Source organism: Branchiostoma belcheri, unplaced genomic scaffold (genome assembly GCF_001625305.1).
Source record: "Branchiostoma belcheri isolate BF01 breed outbred unplaced genomic scaffold, Haploidv18h27 scaffold22, whole genome shotgun sequence".
In the NCBI taxonomy this organism is placed as follows: Eukaryota; Metazoa; Chordata; class Leptocardii; order Amphioxiformes; family Branchiostomatidae; genus Branchiostoma; species Branchiostoma belcheri.
The window spans coordinates 2953520-2975293 of NW_017803713.1; the positions used below are offsets into that span (position 1 = coordinate 2953520).

A 21774-nucleotide genomic window follows, 5' to 3' on the forward strand; every position below is an offset into this window, starting at 1 on the left:
TTTTGTTGGATTCCGGGAATCGACAGTAATATTAGTATCTCAGCAATGAAGTTGAGATTTGTCGTGGTGCCTCCGCTGGTGTTGATATGGGCTGTGGTGACTTCTGGTGCCGCGGCTGGTGACACAGAGGGGAAAGACACCGAACAGCCAGACAGGGTAGGCGCTGAGCTTCGTACACTTCTACCGCTGTGCTTTATTTGTTCTCTTTTCTACACCCCTTCAATGTTCAAGTACAATATACGAGCCTTGTGTTGCCCTAAGTCAGTCTGTAGGTTACGTCATGAGATGAGGGGTACTCTAACAGGTGGACGGCTCGCCACAATGGTTCCGCCCGTGCGGTTTCCCCCCGTTGGATCAAAAATATAGGAATGTCTTTATTTCACCACCCTTCAAGAGCGCACAGTCATCCCCTATTGATAAACAGGCCTAGTCACACACGAGAATGCTCTGCTATCGAGCTGAACATTCCAGTGTCAAGGCAGCCGTCAAACATACACACACGTTCGCGTCGCCGTGAACTTACCTGTTAAAATCACTTCTTTGCTCACCACACGACTGCCACAGGCCGGCAGACGTGACAGGCTCCGGGGGACTTTAACAAGGGCAGCTAGTGACAGGATTTTTTTTAGTCCAGTGACGTCATCTAGGTCCCAAATCTCTGTACAAAGCTCCAAATATGATACAAAATAGTAACATTTGACATTAAAGTAAAACATTCTGAAGGGGATTACCAAGCATGCTAGACATTTGACAGAGCGTAAAGTTGATACGCTTTGTGTCGATGTGTACTCCCTGTGTCACATATGTTGAGTAGGCATGATTTGCCTCAAACGTTTTATTTATAGAATTACGTATATATAGTCGTTATCTGCCCGTGGTATGTGTAAATCAACAAAAGTGAGATAAAGCTCGCCCTTTAGTCCGATAATTGTGTCATGAGGCTGTCAAGGTGGTTTTACTGTACTGTATGTCGGGGTGTTTTAATGGATAAGTTGAGTAACTCTTTCAAGTAAAGGTGGGCGTGAGAGAAACGTTTAAAGAGGTACAGAGTCGCAATTACTACAGGGATGGTGTTTGTGTGTATGAGACAAAAGGTCCCAAAGTGCTGAAGATTCGAAGATAATTCCCCCTCATACTTGCAAAGTGCGCGTCTCGGACAGTTATACTCAGTCTGTAGCTATCCAGTTGAATGGAAGACGACAGGGTGTGAGGAAAATAAAAACATATACGGGCCCATAGACGCGCGTGTGATCTGTTACTGCCCCCCCCCCCAACACTTCATTGTTCAGACACACATTGCGAGCTTCGCGGTTGCTACGATCCCGACCCACAGGACAAGTTTGTTTGTACGAGCTACTGTCAATCACAGCTGTCTTTGTGGACAAAACAGGTTAATCTGTCGGCGGAATTTTCCCCTGGCTGTCCATCTCTCCACCAACGGAGATAACGTTAGAACAAACAAATAAACAGGGACCTGTCTGAGTCTCCGGCCTAGCTTCACAGGACTTCGTGGGGCTGAAATATATTGTTGAAAGCGTGCGCAAACAACAATCAAAATCTGCCCAAGAGGAAAGACGAACTCGATCCCATTACCGTGTTTCTCTCCCGGCCAAATTTGCCCTGTCCGTGTACGGTTTGAACTCATAAGGTGGTGACCACAACTTCTATCGCCTTAATATACTTTTTAATGGACGTAGTGTTGTAGTTGCCGTTGAATCATTCCGGAATAGACATTCCCGATTTAGTGCTAAGAACCGCTGAAGTCTATCTACATCTACATTGTCCTTATATTAGTCCATATGAACGTGAGGTACATTGCCGCCCGCACACACAGACAAGTGCAGGATCCCGGGACCTTGAGGCGGCGCTGGATCCCAGATAAAGATCACATCGCGTGCGCTCCACGATCTTGGCGAGCTACTCGACGAAATTGGGGCACGGTTTGAGGTCGAAGTCGTTGCGTGCTCAAAAATCCTTAAAGAAAAGATCACTCTGGGACACTTTGGAGAGCTTTTGTGCGATTACCCTTTTAGAACTAATAATAAGGAAGAGATTAAGCCCACTCAGTCGGCTTTGGGTGGAGGTGAATGGCGCGAATCCACCCTGTCGATGCGAAACTATGGATGGAGAACATTCACTTCTTCTATCAAAAACTAATCACCAACCATGACAAGTAAGGCCGCCAGGATGTTTTCATATGCTCGTCAACAAGACGTTATAATTGTTTGCGGTGTTGGTATTTTGGGACGTTTGTTTGTTCTACATCATTATTCAGTTCCACTCAGTCCTACAGTGCAGGAGCATGTATATGTAACGTTATGTGCAGACCTACAGAACACCTACATGTAAAGCTTTTCATACAAGGAACCGAATTTCGAGGCGTCTTACCGTTTCAGTACTACAAATATTTTAGGAGAATATTAAATCCTTGTTACCTTCGTCAAACCTTATTTCATACCCCACAAATGTATACAACCATGCAATTATAAAAATACAGGAAGGGACTGTTTCATAACAGAGAGAGAAGTTTGGCCCTGGGAAATGTGTTGAATATAGTATAGCGCCCGATCCTGCTACAGTACTGCTACACTCTGGGTGGTCAAACGGCAAATCTAATTCTGTGGTTCTTAGAAAATATCAGCGTTGTTGATTAGTTCTGTGCCTAATCACTAAATAGCCTAATTTGCTGTTTCCATTCCTTTGGGGCAAATGATTTGTCGTGATTTATTGAGTTTGCCGAAAGGCCACCCAAACTCAATGCCGTTTTAGCCTCAGACATGAACCTTATATATACGGCCATAACTTTCATAGTTCTTGCAGTCAAGATGACTGCACTTTTTGCTGCAGTCGGTTACAATACCCAGCTGTTGCGTACGTAAACATAACTTAAATGTGAAGAGATTGGTATTGGGAACTGGAAAACAAACTTGTTAGATTTATCTTCGAGCATCTGTTAGGAGGGAAGTTCGGAACGTTTTTTTACTGCCCCACTTATAATTTATCTTCCCAAGAGTTTGCACAATATTAGTTTATGTATGATCTGGTTATTGCTTCGCAGACATTTTCCAGTGAATTGTAGTCTTTTTTAACGTCTGACTCTGTGGTAGTATATTTTTATTCAAAGCCCAGCCCTCTAAATCTGGCCAAACTTTCGAACGTAACAGGATATCTGTGGAGATCCTTTCCCGGACGGTTAATTTGCGTTGAGATGAAGTCTGCCTAGTTCTTTTTGACGAAGGAAGAATGCAGAACATACGACCTGGATTACGATGTCTGCGATGATATATGTATATCTGCCGACAGTTTCAACTGACTTGTCCTTCCGATCTGTTAACCGCACTTAATCGACCGTGAACTCTGCTTTTATCTCAGTTCTTATAATTCAGACCAGCCCCTGGATGTCTCACTCGGGAAGAGACCTGTTACCAAACGTCGCAAAAGCCGAGTTTCTGACAGAAGATAACCTTCATGCAGCGTGGCCACTCTGGTGGGAAAGTGGCTCAGATGTACAATGTCCGGGCGACGTCCTCTTAAAATATTTCAACATCCATCATCAAGTTCATGTGGGCCGTAATGAAGCCACGACAGGAGACCCGGGCCCGGGCCGGGGGCGTGCCCTAGCGGTGGAGGTCAGCCTCGCCACGGCGCCGCTCTCCGCTCCCTCCCGCTGTGTGAGAGGCACCTGTCCAGTCCCCAGTCGGATGTTGGGAGGGAAGATTTTCTGACTAACCTGCGTTTTTGCAAAAGCATGAAGCAGGAGGAAAACGTTACGATCTTCCCTCTAACATCTGCTTGCAGATTGATCTTGCTAGCTTATGCAAGACCTTATACAAAAGTGCGATAATGTAACTGATCAGGAAGAAAATGTGTTATTTCGACTCGATTTGTGCTTTTCCCGTCCACTTTTAAGTCTATTAAGTGAAACGCTGTTTTGCATGTGTGGGAAGGCGTGCTATGAAAAAAACAACGGCCTACCGGAAAGGCCTACACAACGAGAGGAAAGAAGCACAAAAAAGAGCCGAAACCACAGAGCTTCTTGAAGATTACTTTAAAATCCATTATGACCTTTTCACTCACTGCCAACATGTTGGTACAGTTTGAAAAGATATCTTTCATCAGCGGCGCAGGTCAACTAAACAAGCACCACTTGCCAGCTCGTATGCCCGCGTCGGCGACAGCCCTGTCGTGAGTGCTCCTCAGCCGGCAGTCTCCCTACGACCCGCCGTAAACAACTAACAACCGGCCTACAGGGGACACCTGTTGGATGGAAGTGAAGGTAGCCGAGTAGGCTCTTCACAATTACTAAGTACCTGTTCGTTAGAGTCTTCGTAGCTTTGCCGGGTACCATCCTCCGTAGTTACCGCTGGCTCTCCATTTTCTCTTGTCCATAGTTACCCTTGGTTCTGCAAGGGAGAGCCAGTGGTACGAGGATGGTACCCAGGCTAGTATTGTCGTTGACTGTCAGAGAAGACACGCACGCGCCCATACAAGATCAAGCCCACAATCAGAGTATAAATCAGCGCTTGACATACTGACATGTAACACGGAAAATTGACGACTTTGTTCTCAATCGATCAACTCTCGCATCACGGTAATCACACTGCTCCACTGTGTACGAAGGCAAAAGCAAAAGGAAGTAGCAAGACAAGGGCATTCACGTGACGCCGGCCAACGACAAGGCTCTTTCAGTTCTAAAAACAGACCTTAACTGTTCGGAGGTGCTACATACAACACGATGTAGGTCAGACATTGCTGACGTACTGGTCCTCTCAGACAACGAGGCGTCCCGTTAGACAACACATAGCAGCCAGGACGCGCCACTAGAGCTCTTAGTTTAGCCATACAACCTACAGATCTAAGTACTGCAGTTCTGTGACCTAAACTGCGAGCAGTCTGGGTGACAGCTGGTGAAGACTCTTATGACTTCAACTTTTTTTATATAACTAAAACCACTGCAGAAGACGAACATTTAAAATACACATATCGTGACAACTTGCCGTGGACTTGACAACGAAAATTTTAATGTTTATAACATACTTGATGCTGGTATTAGTTATACAGCAGACCATGCAAGTTCTGCTCCCTTTTGAAAAAAAACTGAGGGATCTCTTTGTAAGCATTCTGCTTCCTTAGGGTCACAGTTGTCTTCTTTCTCACCAAGAAGACGCGCGGGTAAGGCGCGGTAGGAAACGCCCGGAAGGAGAAGAAAGCACGTGTGTTCCACTGCGTTATCAACACAAACACTGCCTACTGAACCCACATGTTTTCTCTGTAAGCAAGTCAAGGATGTGGACAGAGATGACTTTCTTCTCTAGGGCAGGACCCCACTCACCCGTACATCGTGCAGAGCCATACTAGAACGGCTCACACGTCTGAAAGGAAAGGTCGTGGGAAGGACTTATTTTAGGCTGACCATGACACCTGAGCGGGACAGGTGACACCTTTTGGCAAGCCGTCCCGGTGGTGTTTGGAAGACGATACAGGGCGGCGCAAGTTTATTTTGGCACCTGGAACCACCTCGGAAAATACTGGGAATCTATTTTGGTCGTCCCCGAAGGAATCGCTCCCGTAAGACAGGTGAACACGTGATGGGATATATTTTGCAAGTGAAGACCCGACAACACAGGTACAGTCAATTTTGTCCCACCCTGATGAGGGCAGCTGACAGAAGTGGGGTCGTCGGTGAGGAAAGTTGTGGTTGTGTTATCATGTCTTCATATACCACCCTGTTAAAGCTATTCACGGTGCGATGGGTGGTAGATCATTGATGTGGACTGAATGAGAGACCGTTATACCCACAGTCTCCAAAATGGACCCAGTACATGTAGGCTGTTGTTGCAACAAAGCAAGGTGGCCACGTGCACTTACAACTGTAAACATTGAGTAATGGAATACCAGTTCCACGAGTACTAGCCTGGATACCATCCTATTCTAGTTATTGATTGATCGCTCCAATATTAGTATGTTCTCAGCACGACCCTGTATGGGAGAGCTCGAGATACTTACTAGCATAGGATAGGCAAGGCTGCAACACTACCACACCCAGCCCATTGACATTCTCTCACGCTTTGTGGTCCATACTCTATACACATAACCCTTTTCCGGTTACCGTTTTAGAGAATAACCATATAAAGTATATACTACTATGATTGCACTGATCCTGTATGTAGGTGATACGTTAGAGAGCCCCGCACGTGTTTCCATGTGAAGTGTGATCTGAGTTAGCTCAGTGGAGGTTAGATCACACGCGTCAGTGGAGGCGCCAGGGGTGTGGTACCGACTGAGTCGTAATTGTCACTGTCACAAATCAGACATGACTTTGAACTTGATGTTTATGTTCGCTCGGCGGGACCCACGGGCGCCGAGAGGCTGCGATGACGACTGTCGAACTGGGCTCCGGGCCAAGGCTACCCGCGCCCGAGATGCAGGGGTAAGCGCCGGGAAAATGAACCGCGATGAGTGCGATAAAATGAGATTACAACTGATAAACGGCTCAGGAAAATATTGATTTGTAGTTCTCTCTTTCGTAAGGTCTACATGATTTTTTTTTTCGAAAAACGTACCAGTAATCAGCTGTGCTAAACGATTTTCTCTTCCTGCTCGGAGATTATTCAGTTCGTCTGGAGACAGGCGGAGAACTTTACGCACTGTCTGCCTGGTGGCGTTGTCGGTCGAGCGGCGATTCATACGGGTCTGCGGCATACTTTTAATGGGATTGTGATAAACATTGATCAAAGTAGGGGTCACCTAGACCTTATATCACCAACCCCTGCTAAATTATGCAATATATTTTGACCATTTCCACTATTGATTCAGATACGAAATGAGTTTCGTGAAGACGCCCCCCCCAGTCTTTCGTGAAAAACTTCCTGGTCTTCCTGAAGAAGTCTTTTACTTGTCTTGAAACACACGCCCAAATTCCGCCACTTGAAAGGCGGTAACCATATCTGTATGGCTGACTTGTCGTGATTTTTACACCATTACTTTCGGGCGAAGATTTGATCGAATGATTTCAAGTCGTTGTTCCTGTACACATGTCTGCTACAGATAAAATCTGACAGGACTGGAAATGTGTCAAGGTCAAGATATTTCCCTTCTGCGGACGCTACTCTACACGGTACAGTCAGTACGTACTTGCGTGTCACCTCAGGTCCCGCGAGTCTGGGTTTGTTTAAGACTGGGTCTGACGTGGGACGAACGGAATTTTCCCACAGTAATCCCGGAGAAATTGATATGTATATTGTTTATACATCTTTACAGGAAAAAATGTCGCGCCGTTTTGGTATGTCAAGTTTATTGTTGTGTGAGTAAAGAAAGGATGTACTAGTACTAGAAGGAACAGGAACGGGATAGGGTGCGCAAATGAAAATCATATCTCAGCTAGAAGAACTGGTATTGTGGATTTAGAATAAACAGTCTATGAAGTATCTGTTCTTAATCATCGCGATACTTGGGGAGGAAAACTACTAGTATACTCACATGTGTCTCTACTTTTGGTCTTTTTTCCGACCCTCCAAATCAGCGCGTTTTTGTAGGTTTGCGTCGACGATGAAAATGAGAGTAAAGAGCGACTTGTGTGGCCGGTGAAACCGACAGTGCGCAGACCGGACAAAGCCAACTCACAGGCAATTGTACAAAATCACACACTTGAAGGTAGAGAATGACCGAGGTATTTCCGGGTGCTTCCGGGGTATAGGGACGCATCGTTTAACACGCCGACGTACAGGTGCTTATCGGACAATGAACACGTGCAGTTGTGTCCATAAATGAACAAACATATAGTAGAGTAAAGATACATAAAAACTGCCATCGTTTTTACGCGCTTTTCTTACGTTTGTTTGCCTAACGATGACTCGGATGAGGAAAGTACAGAAAACTTTTTTGAAAAGTACGAAACGAGCCCAAACCATTTGTCCACTTGAACATAACATTCATTCCAGTTTTACCAATACTTTGTGACGTAGACCACAGCACACACTGCAGCATGGTGTCAGCGTGTTGCTACAGTCTGGGTGGCGCAACTGCCGATCTGACCCACACCTGCTTTACACCAATACACGGCAATTAATATTACGTTAAGATACTTAACCCGCCCACACGGCGACATGACACAGCCGACAGTGCGGCCCGTGGCCTACACAGAGTCTGAAGTTCATACGGCGCTTGTGTAGGTAACCTTAACAGCGCGAAGCCGTGCTCCGGTAACCGGGTGGGTTGTGTCAGCTCCGCCGTCACACCGGTTCACACGGCCCGGTCGTGACGTCACCTTAATGCGCCACTCAGAGGTCAATCCCAAGTATTTCCTCTCAAGACAAAAGTGGGCTGGCAAACGCCCGCTGAAAGATCCCGCGGTGCTTGAGACTCTTTAAGTCCTGACCTATTTCCACTTGATCGCCCCCTCTTTATGTAAACGTGACTTAGAATTCCACAGCAAGCTCGGAACAAAACGTTTAACTTCCCGTCGCCCGGACGCGCGGGTTGGCAGCGCTGCGAGGAATCAGTGGCCCATTAGGTTCCAATTTCTGCTCCGGCTTAGGAGATATCCGAACTGTTTACTTACTGTCTTCTCTAGCTAGGAATATCCAGTCGGCCTCAAGTGTCGGTGAGAGGGTGACTGTAGCGCAAGAGGAGGCACAGTTGAGTTGGGGGACACTCAAGTGTCCAGAGTAGTCCGCCAACAGCGAAGGCTTCAGGGACGTTCCGGCTGAGTTAGCATTTAAATGACAGAAGGCGGATTGCCACTTTTTGCCGCAGGACACGGAAAATCCCTCGGACAGTCAATCAATTTGTGGTGATAATGACCGAGTTGTCTTGTTGATCTCCCTTCACGCCTATTTGGAGTGCCGCCTTTTCTCTCCTGTAGTCCGGTAAACGCGGACGATTGAGAACATGAATCTGCATGTGTATTAGGGCTGTGATTCGGCCAATCACAACCCCGGCTCCTGCCGCACAAAGGCATTTAGTCTCGGGTGCCCATCTGCTTCGGGTTCGATACCGACAGCGTCAGGGCGACAACAGAAGACTGGAGCTGCCGTGGCTCTACCCAGTGGTGGTGAAAAACCGTAGAATCTGTCGTCGCGAGAGGGTTTCCCTGCCAGCGGAGTCGGTGCTGGGCAGTTTTACGAGGGAGTGCTTGTGACGTCGGCCCAGTGCAATAGTAGAGAGAGCTTGGCAGGGACGAGGATGGGGCTGTTAGCGCGGGCGCTAATGCTCTTCTGTGTCCTGGAGGTAGCCGTATCGCAGAGAGCTGACAGAACCAGCATACGGGTGAGTGTGTGGCGCACATACTTCTATCTAGTCCTTGTAGTGATTGTTATCCGTTAGCTTGAGGGCAAGTGTACAAACCGCCGTGTACATACTGGCCTGGCCTCCCTACCTGCCCCCCTCGGCAGACCCATGTGTTCTTCTTGTAGCCGTTATCAAAATCCCGGTCCTTTAACTGTGCCTCATCGACGAATCGAAATATGTGCATGAGATCCCAGAAGGAAAATATTTACCAGTAAACAGGCGAAGCCCAGGGGCAGGCCGCCGAGCGGTGTGCGAACACGGCGGCCCAGGACGGGAGTTGAGAATGATCCGCCTTATCGGGCTCAGCAATCGGAACAGATCGATGATCATTTTCGCACCTTATATCGGCCATTTTCACACGGCGGATATCGGCCACCAACAGCACGGCTCAAATCGCCTGCGACATCGTTTATTTGTCCCGTCCCTCCAATGTTTACCCACAGCGGCTGATACGCTAACGCGGAGTTTATTCTAAGGTCTCTCAGCGGCTCCATTCGCCCTTCGCCAAGGTCCCGCTTTCCGTGTCGACAAGATCTTGTGTCGAACGTTCCCAGACGCACTGCCGCAAAATGAACCAGATTTCTCGTTTTCCCACAGTCCCATGAATATCCCTCATAGGGGGTCTATATGTAGTTATATCGACTAATGGTATTTAGATAACGTAATTGTGTTAATATGCATGGAAGAAGCGTAGGCATGACATTATCCCCCTAAGACATCCCCATCCTGGCAGGCAGGGGTGTATTATACGGAATTACTGGTGCTTTGGACGTAATTGTTCTGCTACCCGCATCTCGGTCGGGATGGGGGTCTGGAGAGTATTTAGTTCATTGGCCCGGATAGGGTAATGAAAGGAGTCACAAGTCCAGTTCTGTAGATGAGTACAGTGTGTGTGTACGGTTGGCCCTGTCGTTGTGGGAAGAGTAACGGCGGCTCTTCACCGCAACTGAACACACAAAACAATACCGAGAATTGGGCTCAATCCATCACGGCGCCCAGCTTTTCAGATGTGCTCCCGAGCTGACATGAATTATTTATCGGGGTGACCGCAAGGACTTGCGAACCGTGCGCTGGCTTCGGTTCCCGTGTTCGTCAGACGACAGCTAGGTTTTGTCAGGAGTACAGAGGTCTGCTACAAGGTACATCAATTATGGAACGGGACGTGGTCTAGCATACAAATCCGTCGGTCTTATAACCGAGAACCGCGGTGTTGGTTTATTTTTCTGGTCCGTAGCCACCCATACCCTGTCAAACGGTGGAGGGACTTGCCTTTTAACCTCCCCAACAGCGGTAAGATATCCGATCCTATTCAGCAACCTTCGGCTTGATACTCGGATGAAGCCTTGCTGGGAAAGCTAAGCCGGGGTGGTGAAAGCCAGTCCGCTGCTCAGGTACAGGATCCGCTGCCCCCAGCAGTGTGAGTTCAGGTGGTGTCTGTTTGGTTAGATAAACCATACAAACACTGCCATGCGGCTCACACCAACACCTGGACCCGCGCCTACACGTGTGTCCCCACTATCCCTCATTTCCGACTTATCAATGTCAAAATTATCGCGCTTCTGATTTCCATGTCGGCGCGCTTCACACACTGCATGTGCATCTGTGCCTCGGCAAAAAAAAGAACTTTCTTGAACACCGATAGGTCGTGAAGAGACATGTTCTCACGTGAAGATTCAATACACACTGATCAGGGATTGTTGTGTTTTTGTGTGTGTATCTCTGAAGATAACGAACAGAGAAGTGTGTATTGGTAATCTTTTATCTGCTATAATTGAGTGGCCGAGGGTGCTTACAAGAGTCCTTTGTGTGTGCGTGTAAGAAACACAAGCACGTAGCGATGTACGGTAAGTGCGTGGTCCTTTCATAGTCAAGGATTCAAAAGGGCACTATTTACTAAATGTAAAAGAGAAACTGTATCTATTGTCAGTATAAACTAGAGTCAATACACATCTTTGTGGTGTTCGCTCGCCTGGCACATTGGCGTACTTTGAGCTGGAGTGGCGCAAACGGAAGGCATGCCCCACCATAGGCGACGAGCGATCGCTGACAAACCTGTTAGCACAGGGCTGATGAGACAGATAAGCTCCCGCTCGGAGAGGGTTCATTTTTCACGTAAAATAAACACGTCTCTGGTAGCGAGGTTCGGTTTCTTCCTGGAGAACGGCCCGCTCACTCTTGAGTCTTGCCTCTCCAAGTTTGGCGGCTCCTCTGTCGGCGTCCGTCCTCAGTTCTTCCCGACCAGCCTCTTCATCAAGACGAATTAAAGGCACATCAAAAAGAGTTTCTTATTTGTCCAGGGCATCAGATTCAATGCATATTCGTGAGACGGCCCCACCGCAGTGAGAAGAGGCTTTAGCGCTGTGTTTGTCTGTAATCGGCTTAATCCACCTCACAAGCCCCTATTCCATGGCATTAGGCGGTAGTGGAGGTTTACATTACAAGGGGATCAAAATACTTCCTAATTTTCTCAGCTGTGGACACGTCAGGACCTGAATATTGTATAAGTTTGCCAACCTATTGTGAAGGGTAATATCCTCTTATAGGGAAACATGAAAGGGTCCGTGTATAAAAGGTCGATGGTATGTTTGTTCCATATCTGTACACGTGTATCTGTATCATGTTTATTGTTTCTCTATCTTTAAAGACAATATTGTATTAGTGCCGATTCAAGTCAAGTCTACAAACTGATCTTGATATAAATGCCGGATAGATAAAAAAAATTAACGGATATCCGGATATGAAGGCATGGTCACTTGAAATGTGGAAAGTCAGTTTCTAAAGTTTATTAGATAAAGTTTCTCACTGTCTATTAGAAGCCCAGCGGCTTGTCAAACTTTGTTCCGGACAAACTCCATGTTGACCGTGGACTGACGGAGTTTTCCCGGGTTTATTTAGAATCACTCTCCGCTCCGTGCCGTGGGAAGTACGGGGTGAGATAAGTCAAGCAGGCTGATCCTGCGAGTGAACACAAGTCAAGAGAGGTGATAACGGGAGTGTTTGGATGTGTCAGGTAGAGATGACGTCCTGGCGTGCAGACGTCGGGAGGACGTCACTCAAGGGGGATAGCGGTGCCAGCTGTGCTGACGGCCGGGGTCTCAAGTCCTCATCTCAGAGATATCGTGCGACAGGGTTACGACAGCGAATGTGGGACATTTATGGGACAGTCAGCCAAAGTTCATCTGTCTTGTGACGGAAAACGTCGTGATAATGTAGATTATTGTCAAACACGGCAAAAAATCGTACGACGTTTAGACCAGTCTCACATGCAACCTACGATTGTTGGGACGTAAAGTGTTTTAGCTTGGATGCGACAAAACCGACTGTCCTGTGTTTGGGAGAGGGGATTTGGATGTTTCCCAGTAGTGTCTGCGTGTAAATCATGTGAAAGTTTCTATCTCATCACTGAGTCAGGACTATTCAGGTTACAAGTTTTTTTTGAGTGCGTGATGACCTGGTCGATGCAGCTGCTCGTTGAACGAATAACCTTCACTGCATTATTTACCGTGATATTCATACCATCTATCATGATCTATGTATTCATTTATCTGTTTATTTTTCTGTTCATTCCCTGTGCAGCATCTACTGATCGGAGACTCGGATGAGCGTCAGGAGTGCGATTACGACTGTACGCTGGAGATGAAGAGAACAGTTTGCGGCAGTGACGGCAGGACGTACAACTCTCGCTGTGAGATGCAGCGGGCGAGATGTCAAACCGGGAGGACCATCGACGTCCAGCACAGGGGGAAGTGCAAAGGTACCCACATTCCCACGGGAAACATTTTGTTTCTGAAGACAGGAGTGGGTCTACAAGTGATGTTCTCACACATTGTAACTCCACATGAAAATTTCATGTTTGGTAAATAACAATGGAAAGTCGAGTTTGTTCTCAATACAAAAAGTAGGAGTAGACTCACCGAATTTTTCGTCAGATCTTCAGTCTTAGATTACTCAGGAGACTTGGCCTCTGAATACAGCGTCACGCGTTAGAACTGAATTGAAGGAGTAAGTGAATTATTGATACGTATACAATCAGTAGATCCCCTTTCCAACTGTTGCAGACGTGGGGCGATGTCACCGGGAGCGGTCTCACGCCCAGGAGCTGGACCGGCGGCCTATGGTCGGCATCTTCATCCCGGAGTGTAACGAGGACGGCAGCTACGCCGAGGTGCAGTGCCACACTTCCACCGGCTACTGCTGGTGCGTCACCCGCGAGGGCAAGCCCGTGCCCAATTCGTCCGTTCGGTACCAAACGCCTACGTGCTCAGGTATGGGACAAGGCACATTCGAGGAGTTCAAGGAACCGCGGCAAGGTGGGGTTCTGTACGTCTTACGGTTAGGAGGAGGCGGAAGGAGTACAAATTCACCGGCCGTGGGAGACGGTCATACTCCGGTCTTCTTCTTTACATCATAGGATACGGTCACTGACCTTAGGGCATGAGTTTGATGATGAATTTTATATCGTTTATATGTTTGTAAAAACTTGGATACGTCCAGGGTGCTCAGCGTAAAGTGCGTCCAGTTCCTTTGTGATGTTGATATAAACGTGTGCACTTGCTTCATGTACGGTCAACCTTCCCAAAGTACTCACATGATCGATGATCTGTCGTTACGATATGTTATCACATGCCAAAGTCACTATCTTTGACTCCATGTGACTGTGTGCTGATTTTTTTGTCTGTATAAGATTACCGGTGACTGTTGATGGGCACTTTTCTGCTCTTGTATCTAGGTCGAGACGGGAGACAAAGACGCCCAACGGGCGGACGGAAACAATCCAAAGGTACTAAGATGAAGAAAATCTGTCTCTAGATGCATGCAAAGGTTATTTCGGTAAAGAAAGAACTCGTTCATTGATACATTGTTGATATTTTGTAAAAAGAAGTTGATGTAGTTATAATCACGCCTCATTATGTAATTCAATTTTCATGTTGGATCCAGTAAATAAGACCATGGTCTTAGATTGCGTATATAATTGTATCATAATGCACTACGTATATTGTGATATTTAATGTGGGCAATTAAGAAATGATATTCATCCCGACCCTTCCTATGACAGAATCTTGTGTATGTACATGAGATAGGTGCCAGGAACTCACTGTCCCATACTGACGTTATACAGAACAAACCGTTCCTGTGTCTCCCTCAGGATGTGGCTCGGAGGAGCGCGGGGAGTTCAACGACAACCTGATCGACTATTTCGAGACGGAGTATAACCGGCTGCCCACGCCGCTGCCCGGCGCCTCCACGCTGGACATCCTCCCGTTCCCCACGCAGCAGGCCCCGCTCACGCTGGACTCCTCCTCGTCTAAGGAGCGCCGCGTTCTGGACTGGAAATTCAGTCAGCTGGACTCGGACAACGACGGCGAACTGGACAGAAAGGAGCTGAAATTACTCCGGAGAGTGGTGAAGAAGGCCGTGAGACCGCGGACTTGCGCGAGAACCTTTACTAAATATTGCGATATGGACAAGAGTAAAAAGGTGTCCAAGAAGGAGTGGTCTGTCTGCCTCGGAGTCCAAAATAGTAAGTATTTATTCACGTTGTATTGTCGAATTCTGTCGTCATTTCATCCTTGAATTTGTCACATTTCTTGTCGATTTTTGTCGTTTTGTTGATTTTCTATCTTTTGGTTGTGCATGAGATTTTAGATTTTTCATTGTCTTCATCACATTTATGATTTATTTCTATTATGTTTTTATCACATTTTCTTGATATTCATCTTGGGAACTGGACAGGGTGATTTTCTTCGGGACAGTGCGAATGATTTTCATTTTGTAGTGAGTTGACTGTTACATTATGAACATTGGCACTGACACTCCAGAAGAAACACCCCTGTTTGTTCTCCACTGATGTAGGGATGGCGTCAAATGTTCGCATGTCTTTGTTAACGGATTGATTACGTTTGGCTGATAGATTTGTGTGGATAAAACGCATACTAAAATGCGTGATGTAAGAAACAATGTGTCTCCTCAACGTGAATTATCCATCAGAAATGCCGTTGAAGTAAGACATTCAACCTTTGAACCCATCCACTTGTATCTCTTTCTGAGTTCCTCCCTCTGCTTTCTCGACGTTCATAACAAACTGGGTTTGGATACTTAGTTCAATATCTCATTTTCCCTCCCTACCTCATGTGAAGATTGTAAAAGACTTGGTTGGACGGATAGGAAAGAAATCCTTTTTACATTTCGGCAACGTCTTGTCTCTTTAAAAACTAAGAAAAAAAGTTGATTTTATAGCTTCCACAACCACACTCTCCCTCCTCCCTGTGTTTCTATGCCGGGCCATGTGCAAATGAAATATGTTGAGTCAGCAGGGTAGATACAAATGACACCCGTAATGGTAGTCCCCTTCCATTTGTTCCTGACGCTGAACGCAGAGGAGCACACCACGGCGCCCACACGTGACCTCCAGCCGGCACCACAAGGTAACGGAACTCTCCATACATCCCACACAGACATAGCCTGACGTCCGGCCTTCTTCAGCTCCGGTCCGCTTCCCAACAGTCGCTGTCCCGCAAGGTGATGTAGCCGGGCCGTTGGAAAGCGGACAAAAGCTGAACACGGATGGATTCCAGGCTAACACAGACGCACACTTACACTTGGAACCATTTGAGAAGAGGGGATTATTTTCCAACATATCAGGAGATAGTATCAGAGCCTCGGCATGGGATGCAGGTATCTTGTCTGGAATCGCTTGCGACTGTCCCGATCAATTGACCCGCGAGATGAATCATCATTAAAATACCGAGATAAGGAAATAGACTTTTAACTAAGGAATTCATTGAAAGTGGTCCCCCTAATTCCAACCATGCCGCGGACGCTGACATGTCTAACACCAACGGTTAGCGTCCACGGGATTTACTGTGACTGAGGATGCTGAGTTCACAGCCCAGGCGATTTCTGTATCTTTTGTTTGCGTACATGATATACGCACAAGTAAGCATGAAGAGAATTTGTCATCAAACATGGTGATGTTCTTTTGGCCACGCTTCAAGCTAGCGGTGTACTCAGAGTTTTGCCCAGCGCCCCGTCATATGTTAGTCATTACTGTAGCGTCTCTCGGCTGCAAGTTTGTGTAACTGTTGGCCAGTAAACAGTTTGTTTTGGGCCCAAGCTGTTCGATGTGTCTGTTGTCGCAAGAAGGCAGGCTTGTTACAACAATGTCCTGAGTACCCACGACGTCCCCTCAGCCCTCTGACGGGTGAGAAGACGCAGGTCCGGAGCACGCGGCAGGAGAGGCCTTGTCTTTCAGAGCAACTCACTTTGCCTTTAAGAACCTCTCAACTCGTGTTGATGTCGACATTTAGCCCCGGTAATCACGTTGTTGATTTGCGAATTCCATCCGAACGACGGACGGCTGCAGACTAACACCGCAACAGTCTGCCCGCAGCCGACGGTCGGGCGCCCTGTGCCGGGGTAGAGTCAGGTAGAACTGAAATATTGAAGAAAAGATTCACAGGGACACAGGGATGGTTTAGCTGAAAATTATCGAGTTTGAAGGAAGTTGGTAAATGATAATAAAGTTGCCGAGGAAAAAGCCATGTACATCCCTGCACTTTTTAAATATCAAAGTCTTCCACAGCGTCAAACCTATCATTAGTACACCATACCACAATGGTGAATATTGTATACAATACTTGTTCGCAGTTAGACTTCACCGGGTAAAACGTGTAATTTTGTTGACAAAGTTTGAAAGAGACATTTTCACATCTGTATTTACATCTGTATTTACACAAATGATCGACTGGTCAGAAGTACTTTCGTGTTAAGGTGTAATTTTACTACGTATGTTTTAAACAGTAATATGTAGAGAAGTCTCGATGACACTTTCTTCTTGTTCTTCTGTCTTCTCAGTGATAGACCCAGCTGGCCCAACCCTCTCTAACAAACAGATCAACCGACAACCAACAATCGGCAACAGAACCGCAGGCGCTTTAGGTGAGCAAAATCTTCTTATAAAAAAGAACAACAGAAAGGGATTGCCGAAGATTTCTTCCTGTTTGCGGCATGACATTAGGAAGTCACCGCCACATCCCTATCATGTATCGAAGGCTACATGAAAAATACAAATTGGTCTTTCCCGGGTAACTCCTCTGGCAAACCAGTCAATCTATTCTGGCTAATTTGTACGGTTTATGCGTCCCAGAGAGGAGTCTGGTGGAGACTAGAAGTGTTGGGCGCCAATTTTCCCCATGATTGCAACGCAAATTGAAGGTATGTGGTCGGAGGTATGCTGAAGCCGACAGGTTTCTCCAGAGGCGCAGTATGGGCCCTGTCGAGCCCGCGGTTCCCTAGCTCAGCTGTCCTTCATCGTCAGGGACCAACGAGCCTTTACTTGCCTGAGGAAGAGTGTTAGAAACCTCCTGCCATGAACACAACCCTGACACGCACAGAGAGCACATGTTTGACTCGAGACGAACTTCTGGTGCCCTCCTTGTCACCTCTCAGATCAGGAGTTACTAGTATGTAACTGTTTCTCATGGATTACGTGGGATTAAACTGTTTGTAGTAGATTTTAAAGCCTCGTAAGTCAGCTACCTACATGTGCCGGAATGACCTGCGGATGTTACAAATTCATCGCAGTCTATGAGAATGACAAACAGGCTTTGTGTTTCAGTTTTCTGATTTCAGGCTTGATCCTTTGCCCATTCGGAGAGAATTTTTTGTCATGAGTTTTTTTGACACCCCACATTTGACAGAAGCACAAATTGACACTATGGTGTTTACCTTTGTGTCTAGTTAGTAAACATAACGCACGATTCAAATTAGCTTATTCCAGACTTCTAAAACAGAGTAACAAAACTTTATAGCGCATCCCTTCCTAATGCGGGCAGCACCCATCAGTTTCAGAGCGTCCCACGGTCAATCTGAAACAGATCTCTCACTTCAACCTGACCGCTGCCCGGAAACCCTGGCGCCCGCCGCTGGATACAACAGTTATTACTGAGAGAGTCGTTATTGGTAACATTTGTGTCGCCACTGCTCCGGGCACTAGTGTTGAACGCTCCGCAGGTTCTGGCGTCTCCCCGCCCGACCACATCCTCTGTAAACGATGTGCTCAGAAATTGGTTCGGACAGCCCATAACAACCCGGTACAGATCGGTGTCAAAATCGCATTTCACACTTGGTTGGGCGCGCACGGGAGAGCACGTCAGGCTGCGTTTTAGTCTGGAAACCCGACTTTGGGAAGGCACGGAAAGAAAGCACCTTTTTGACTTGAACTTGTAATTGCGTCCTTCAGCGTGCGATTCTTTTCCCAAGTATAGCACGGCGTCCTCCGGTGGCGTACTTGGCCGTATGAAATCGCAGGGGCATTTTGGATGTTGGGTGTTGTCAGTGCACGTTGCTACGACTACCTCGGACAGGCCATGGTAGATAGTACTAACTTTGATCACAAGATCACAAAATTTGGTATGTGTCTTTGCGTCAAATTATCTATCTTCATAAGCGTACTGTACGGTAGACAGTGGGTTGCCTTTAGATCCTCATTCCACGGACATTGAAAGTCATGGCAAGGTCGATTTTGGAAGAGGTGAGGAGATTCTTATTCCTCTTATCCGCCGACCTACGAGTCTTAGACGCCCAAGGGAACGTCTCAAGGATTTCTCAAGGTGTGGGCAATCGCCCACGTCTTTGTGTCGAGGAAAAAACGATACATCTCACAAAATATGGACAGGTGATAAAAGATCATAAGAGCTTACCGATGTGACTCAAGGAAGATACATGTAGATAAAGTGAATGTGATTTTCACAACAGCAAATATGTAGGCCCTGTAGCTAGCCTTGGTGGCGTCTTTCACATTTTAAATTTGACGAATGTGACAAGTTGTTACATAATGTCTAGAGCTAAGTGCTCTTGTTCTACTAGTTTAACACTGTCCAGACTTGAAATAACCTTTCTGCTGTTTTGTTTCTCTCGCAGTGAAAGGCGGCTGTGAGTTGGACCGGCAGAAGGCCCTGGACGACCAGAGACGGAGTCCGCCGGGCACGGGCCTGTACATCCCGGAGTGTAACTCTGACGGGAGCTACAAGTCTGAGCAGTGCCACAAGGACACGGGGTACTGCTGGTGCGTGGTCCGGTCCACCGGCCGACCCATCCCGGGAACATCCACCCAGTACAGCATGCCGGACTGCGAGGGCGCCGAGGGGATGATGGTCAAGCCGGACGTGTCCGACCCCGTGTCCGTAGAGAGGAAGCCTGTGACGCCCTTACCACCGAGAGAGTTTAAAGGTATCTTGTCCGATTCTTGGTAGTCCTTCGGAGTCGACGATGACTGTCAGTGTCCTCACTGATCAGGGGGTCCGATTACATACAACATGTAAGGTGACTTAAGACATACAACTATTACAACATCTAATGACGAAAGCTTGACTTGTAAAGCCAATGTAACCTGTTAGGTTAAATCATAAAGCCGTCAGATGATCATCACGAAAGCATCGAGGGCTGAAAACATCCGACGTTTTTGTAACCCCCACAATGTTTCATGAGAGGTTAAGGAGATTGCGAGGGCGTCTCTGGCACCTCGCTCCGTCTTGCCGACTTCTACTGTTCTCTCGGCGAGAGACGAGTGCGACCACAACCTGTCGGCCCGCCCGGTGTTTAACGGGCGGATGGATCAAATCCGCGGAGTTCTGTAAACTGTGTAAATGGGGTCAGGCAGCGACAGGAAAGGTCAGCGGGTGTAAAACCTGAGCCCCGGCTGAAAGACCAGGAACAGAGACGCCGGGAGAACATGTGCAGCCTTCACGTGGACCGGGATCTGGGTCCCGACGGTTCAAAGCATCATCAATGTCATTCATTCTTTGGCCAATAGGAAGAGGGGCCAAGGTCGATAGACAACAGTCTAGGGTAAAATGAAAGGCGACGGATCTGTCAGTTTTGCATCTAAAAACTACTCCAGGTGATCAGAACAAGGAACAGGTTTGATGTATCCGTGAAATATCATTACAGTACCAGTTCACAATGGGCCATAGCTTCAAGTGTCCAGTCCCTAGGACATTTCTTGTCGTGTACTGATTAGATGGGCGACGAAAGTCCTGGATTCAAACTCTCCACCCTCTGGTCCAAAAGCAGGGTCGCTAGCCACAGAATTACGCATGTTATCAATATGACACCAAGGGCAGGAGATGACGTCTTTCAACAATTCTAAGGTTTCGGTTGTTTTCATGAAAGATGCATTCAAGGGTCACCAGTTGATAAGACATTCCCACGTTGGTTTGGTTTCCTGTCGCCCCACTCGTTAGCTGTATGAGAGACCGTTCAGCGTCCAACATCTCACAGACCTATCATCGACCTTTCCGTGAGCGCTAAGGTCTTCCAGTGACGTCTCTGTGATTTTTCAGTATCCTCTACGATCGTCTGAAGATTTTAATGATCGCACTGATTTTGGTGGCTCATCGTTTTCCCAACGGTTTGTAGAAATGGGGCCTTGTCGGTGAATATGAGCGTAATTAAAAAACTAACTGGGGGACTGGGGTAGACGGCAGAGGGAGGCTGGTCCACAACATGCCCCGGTTGTTCTTTCCTCTTGTTTGGTGATGTGTAGAAGTTACCGGTCATGTCGGCTTGAAAACCAAACTCCATAGGCAAAGATTACGGACGTTTGACTTTGAAGATTTCAAGCAGATATATGTGTCATGTACGACCAATAAACGCACCATCAGCTACCGTATCAAAACCTCCGAGCTACTGGCGCCTCGATACGAATATTGGTATTTAAGGACACAACGTGTCAAAGACGAGATGACGAGATTTCTATTACAATAGACACCAAATGGAAGATCTTCAAACGACTTTGGATAGGACGAGACTGTTGCATGTTTCCCAGTAATAGAGAAGTAATTCGGAGCAGCTGCAGAACGCCAGACATCATACAGATGACAATGTGCCCATTGACATCCCCCGCCAGTCCACAATTGGCACTGCAATGGACGTTTTGGACCGTTTCCACACAGAGTACTTGGAAGTCATTATTTACTGGATGGTGAACGTTATCTCCAGCCTAGGTCACGTCAATGTAACAACATGATCTACAACGACATGAAAATGGTGGACATGCAGACAAACATCATTTAAATGTTTCGTACTTCATCGATATCGTGCGATTTCCGCACCGTGCGGTACTACCACTATACTGCAGGCACTAAACCATAAGGAGAACCTTTCCAGAACATGTTAATAAAATGAGGCAGACCATGGCAATCTTCCACCAGAAGCCACTAGACTCTAATGTTACTGACCGTAGATAAACCCAAGGACACACACCGTTGTAACTAACCGGCCCGGACCGGACAGACAGTACATTATTATTGATCATACATGTACGTACATGGCAGAAGAAACAAAACCCGGAAGTATATTTATACCAAATCAATCACAGATTTCACTTTTAAAAATACATGTAGTTCGTGACTAGCAGTGCAATCGAGTTGAATATCTGCTGCCCACCCGTTTTGTGATTAGACCCTCAACGACACCCCGTGCTTT

At 47.0% G+C, this 21774-nt stretch overlaps 1 protein-coding gene across 9 annotated transcripts in view; it reads left to right on the top strand.

Annotated features, from left to right (window-relative positions):
• Positions 1–21774, top strand: part of LOC109470183 (SPARC-related modular calcium-binding protein 1-like) — a 33542-nt gene that overhangs the window by 2180 nt on the left and 9588 nt on the right. For 2 of the 9 annotated variants that reach the window (XM_019768993.1, XM_019768995.1), the window contains exons 2-9: positions 57–156; positions 12865–13042; positions 13347–13598; positions 14018–14068; positions 14408–14809; positions 15633–15713; positions 17143–17226; positions 19210–19518. In XM_019768993.1, coding sequence (XP_019624552.1) covers positions 57–156; positions 12865–13042; positions 13347–13598; positions 14018–14068; positions 14408–14809; positions 15633–15713; positions 17143–17226; positions 19210–19518 — 1457 coding nt within the window. Of the gene's footprint in view, positions 1–6; positions 157–7607; positions 9268–12864; positions 13043–13346; positions 13599–14017; positions 14069–14407; positions 14810–15632; positions 15714–17142; positions 17227–19209; positions 19519–21774 lie in introns of those variants that run through there. The other 7 variants (XM_019769000.1, XM_019768998.1, XM_019769001.1 and 4 more) reach the window with 7 other exon arrangements.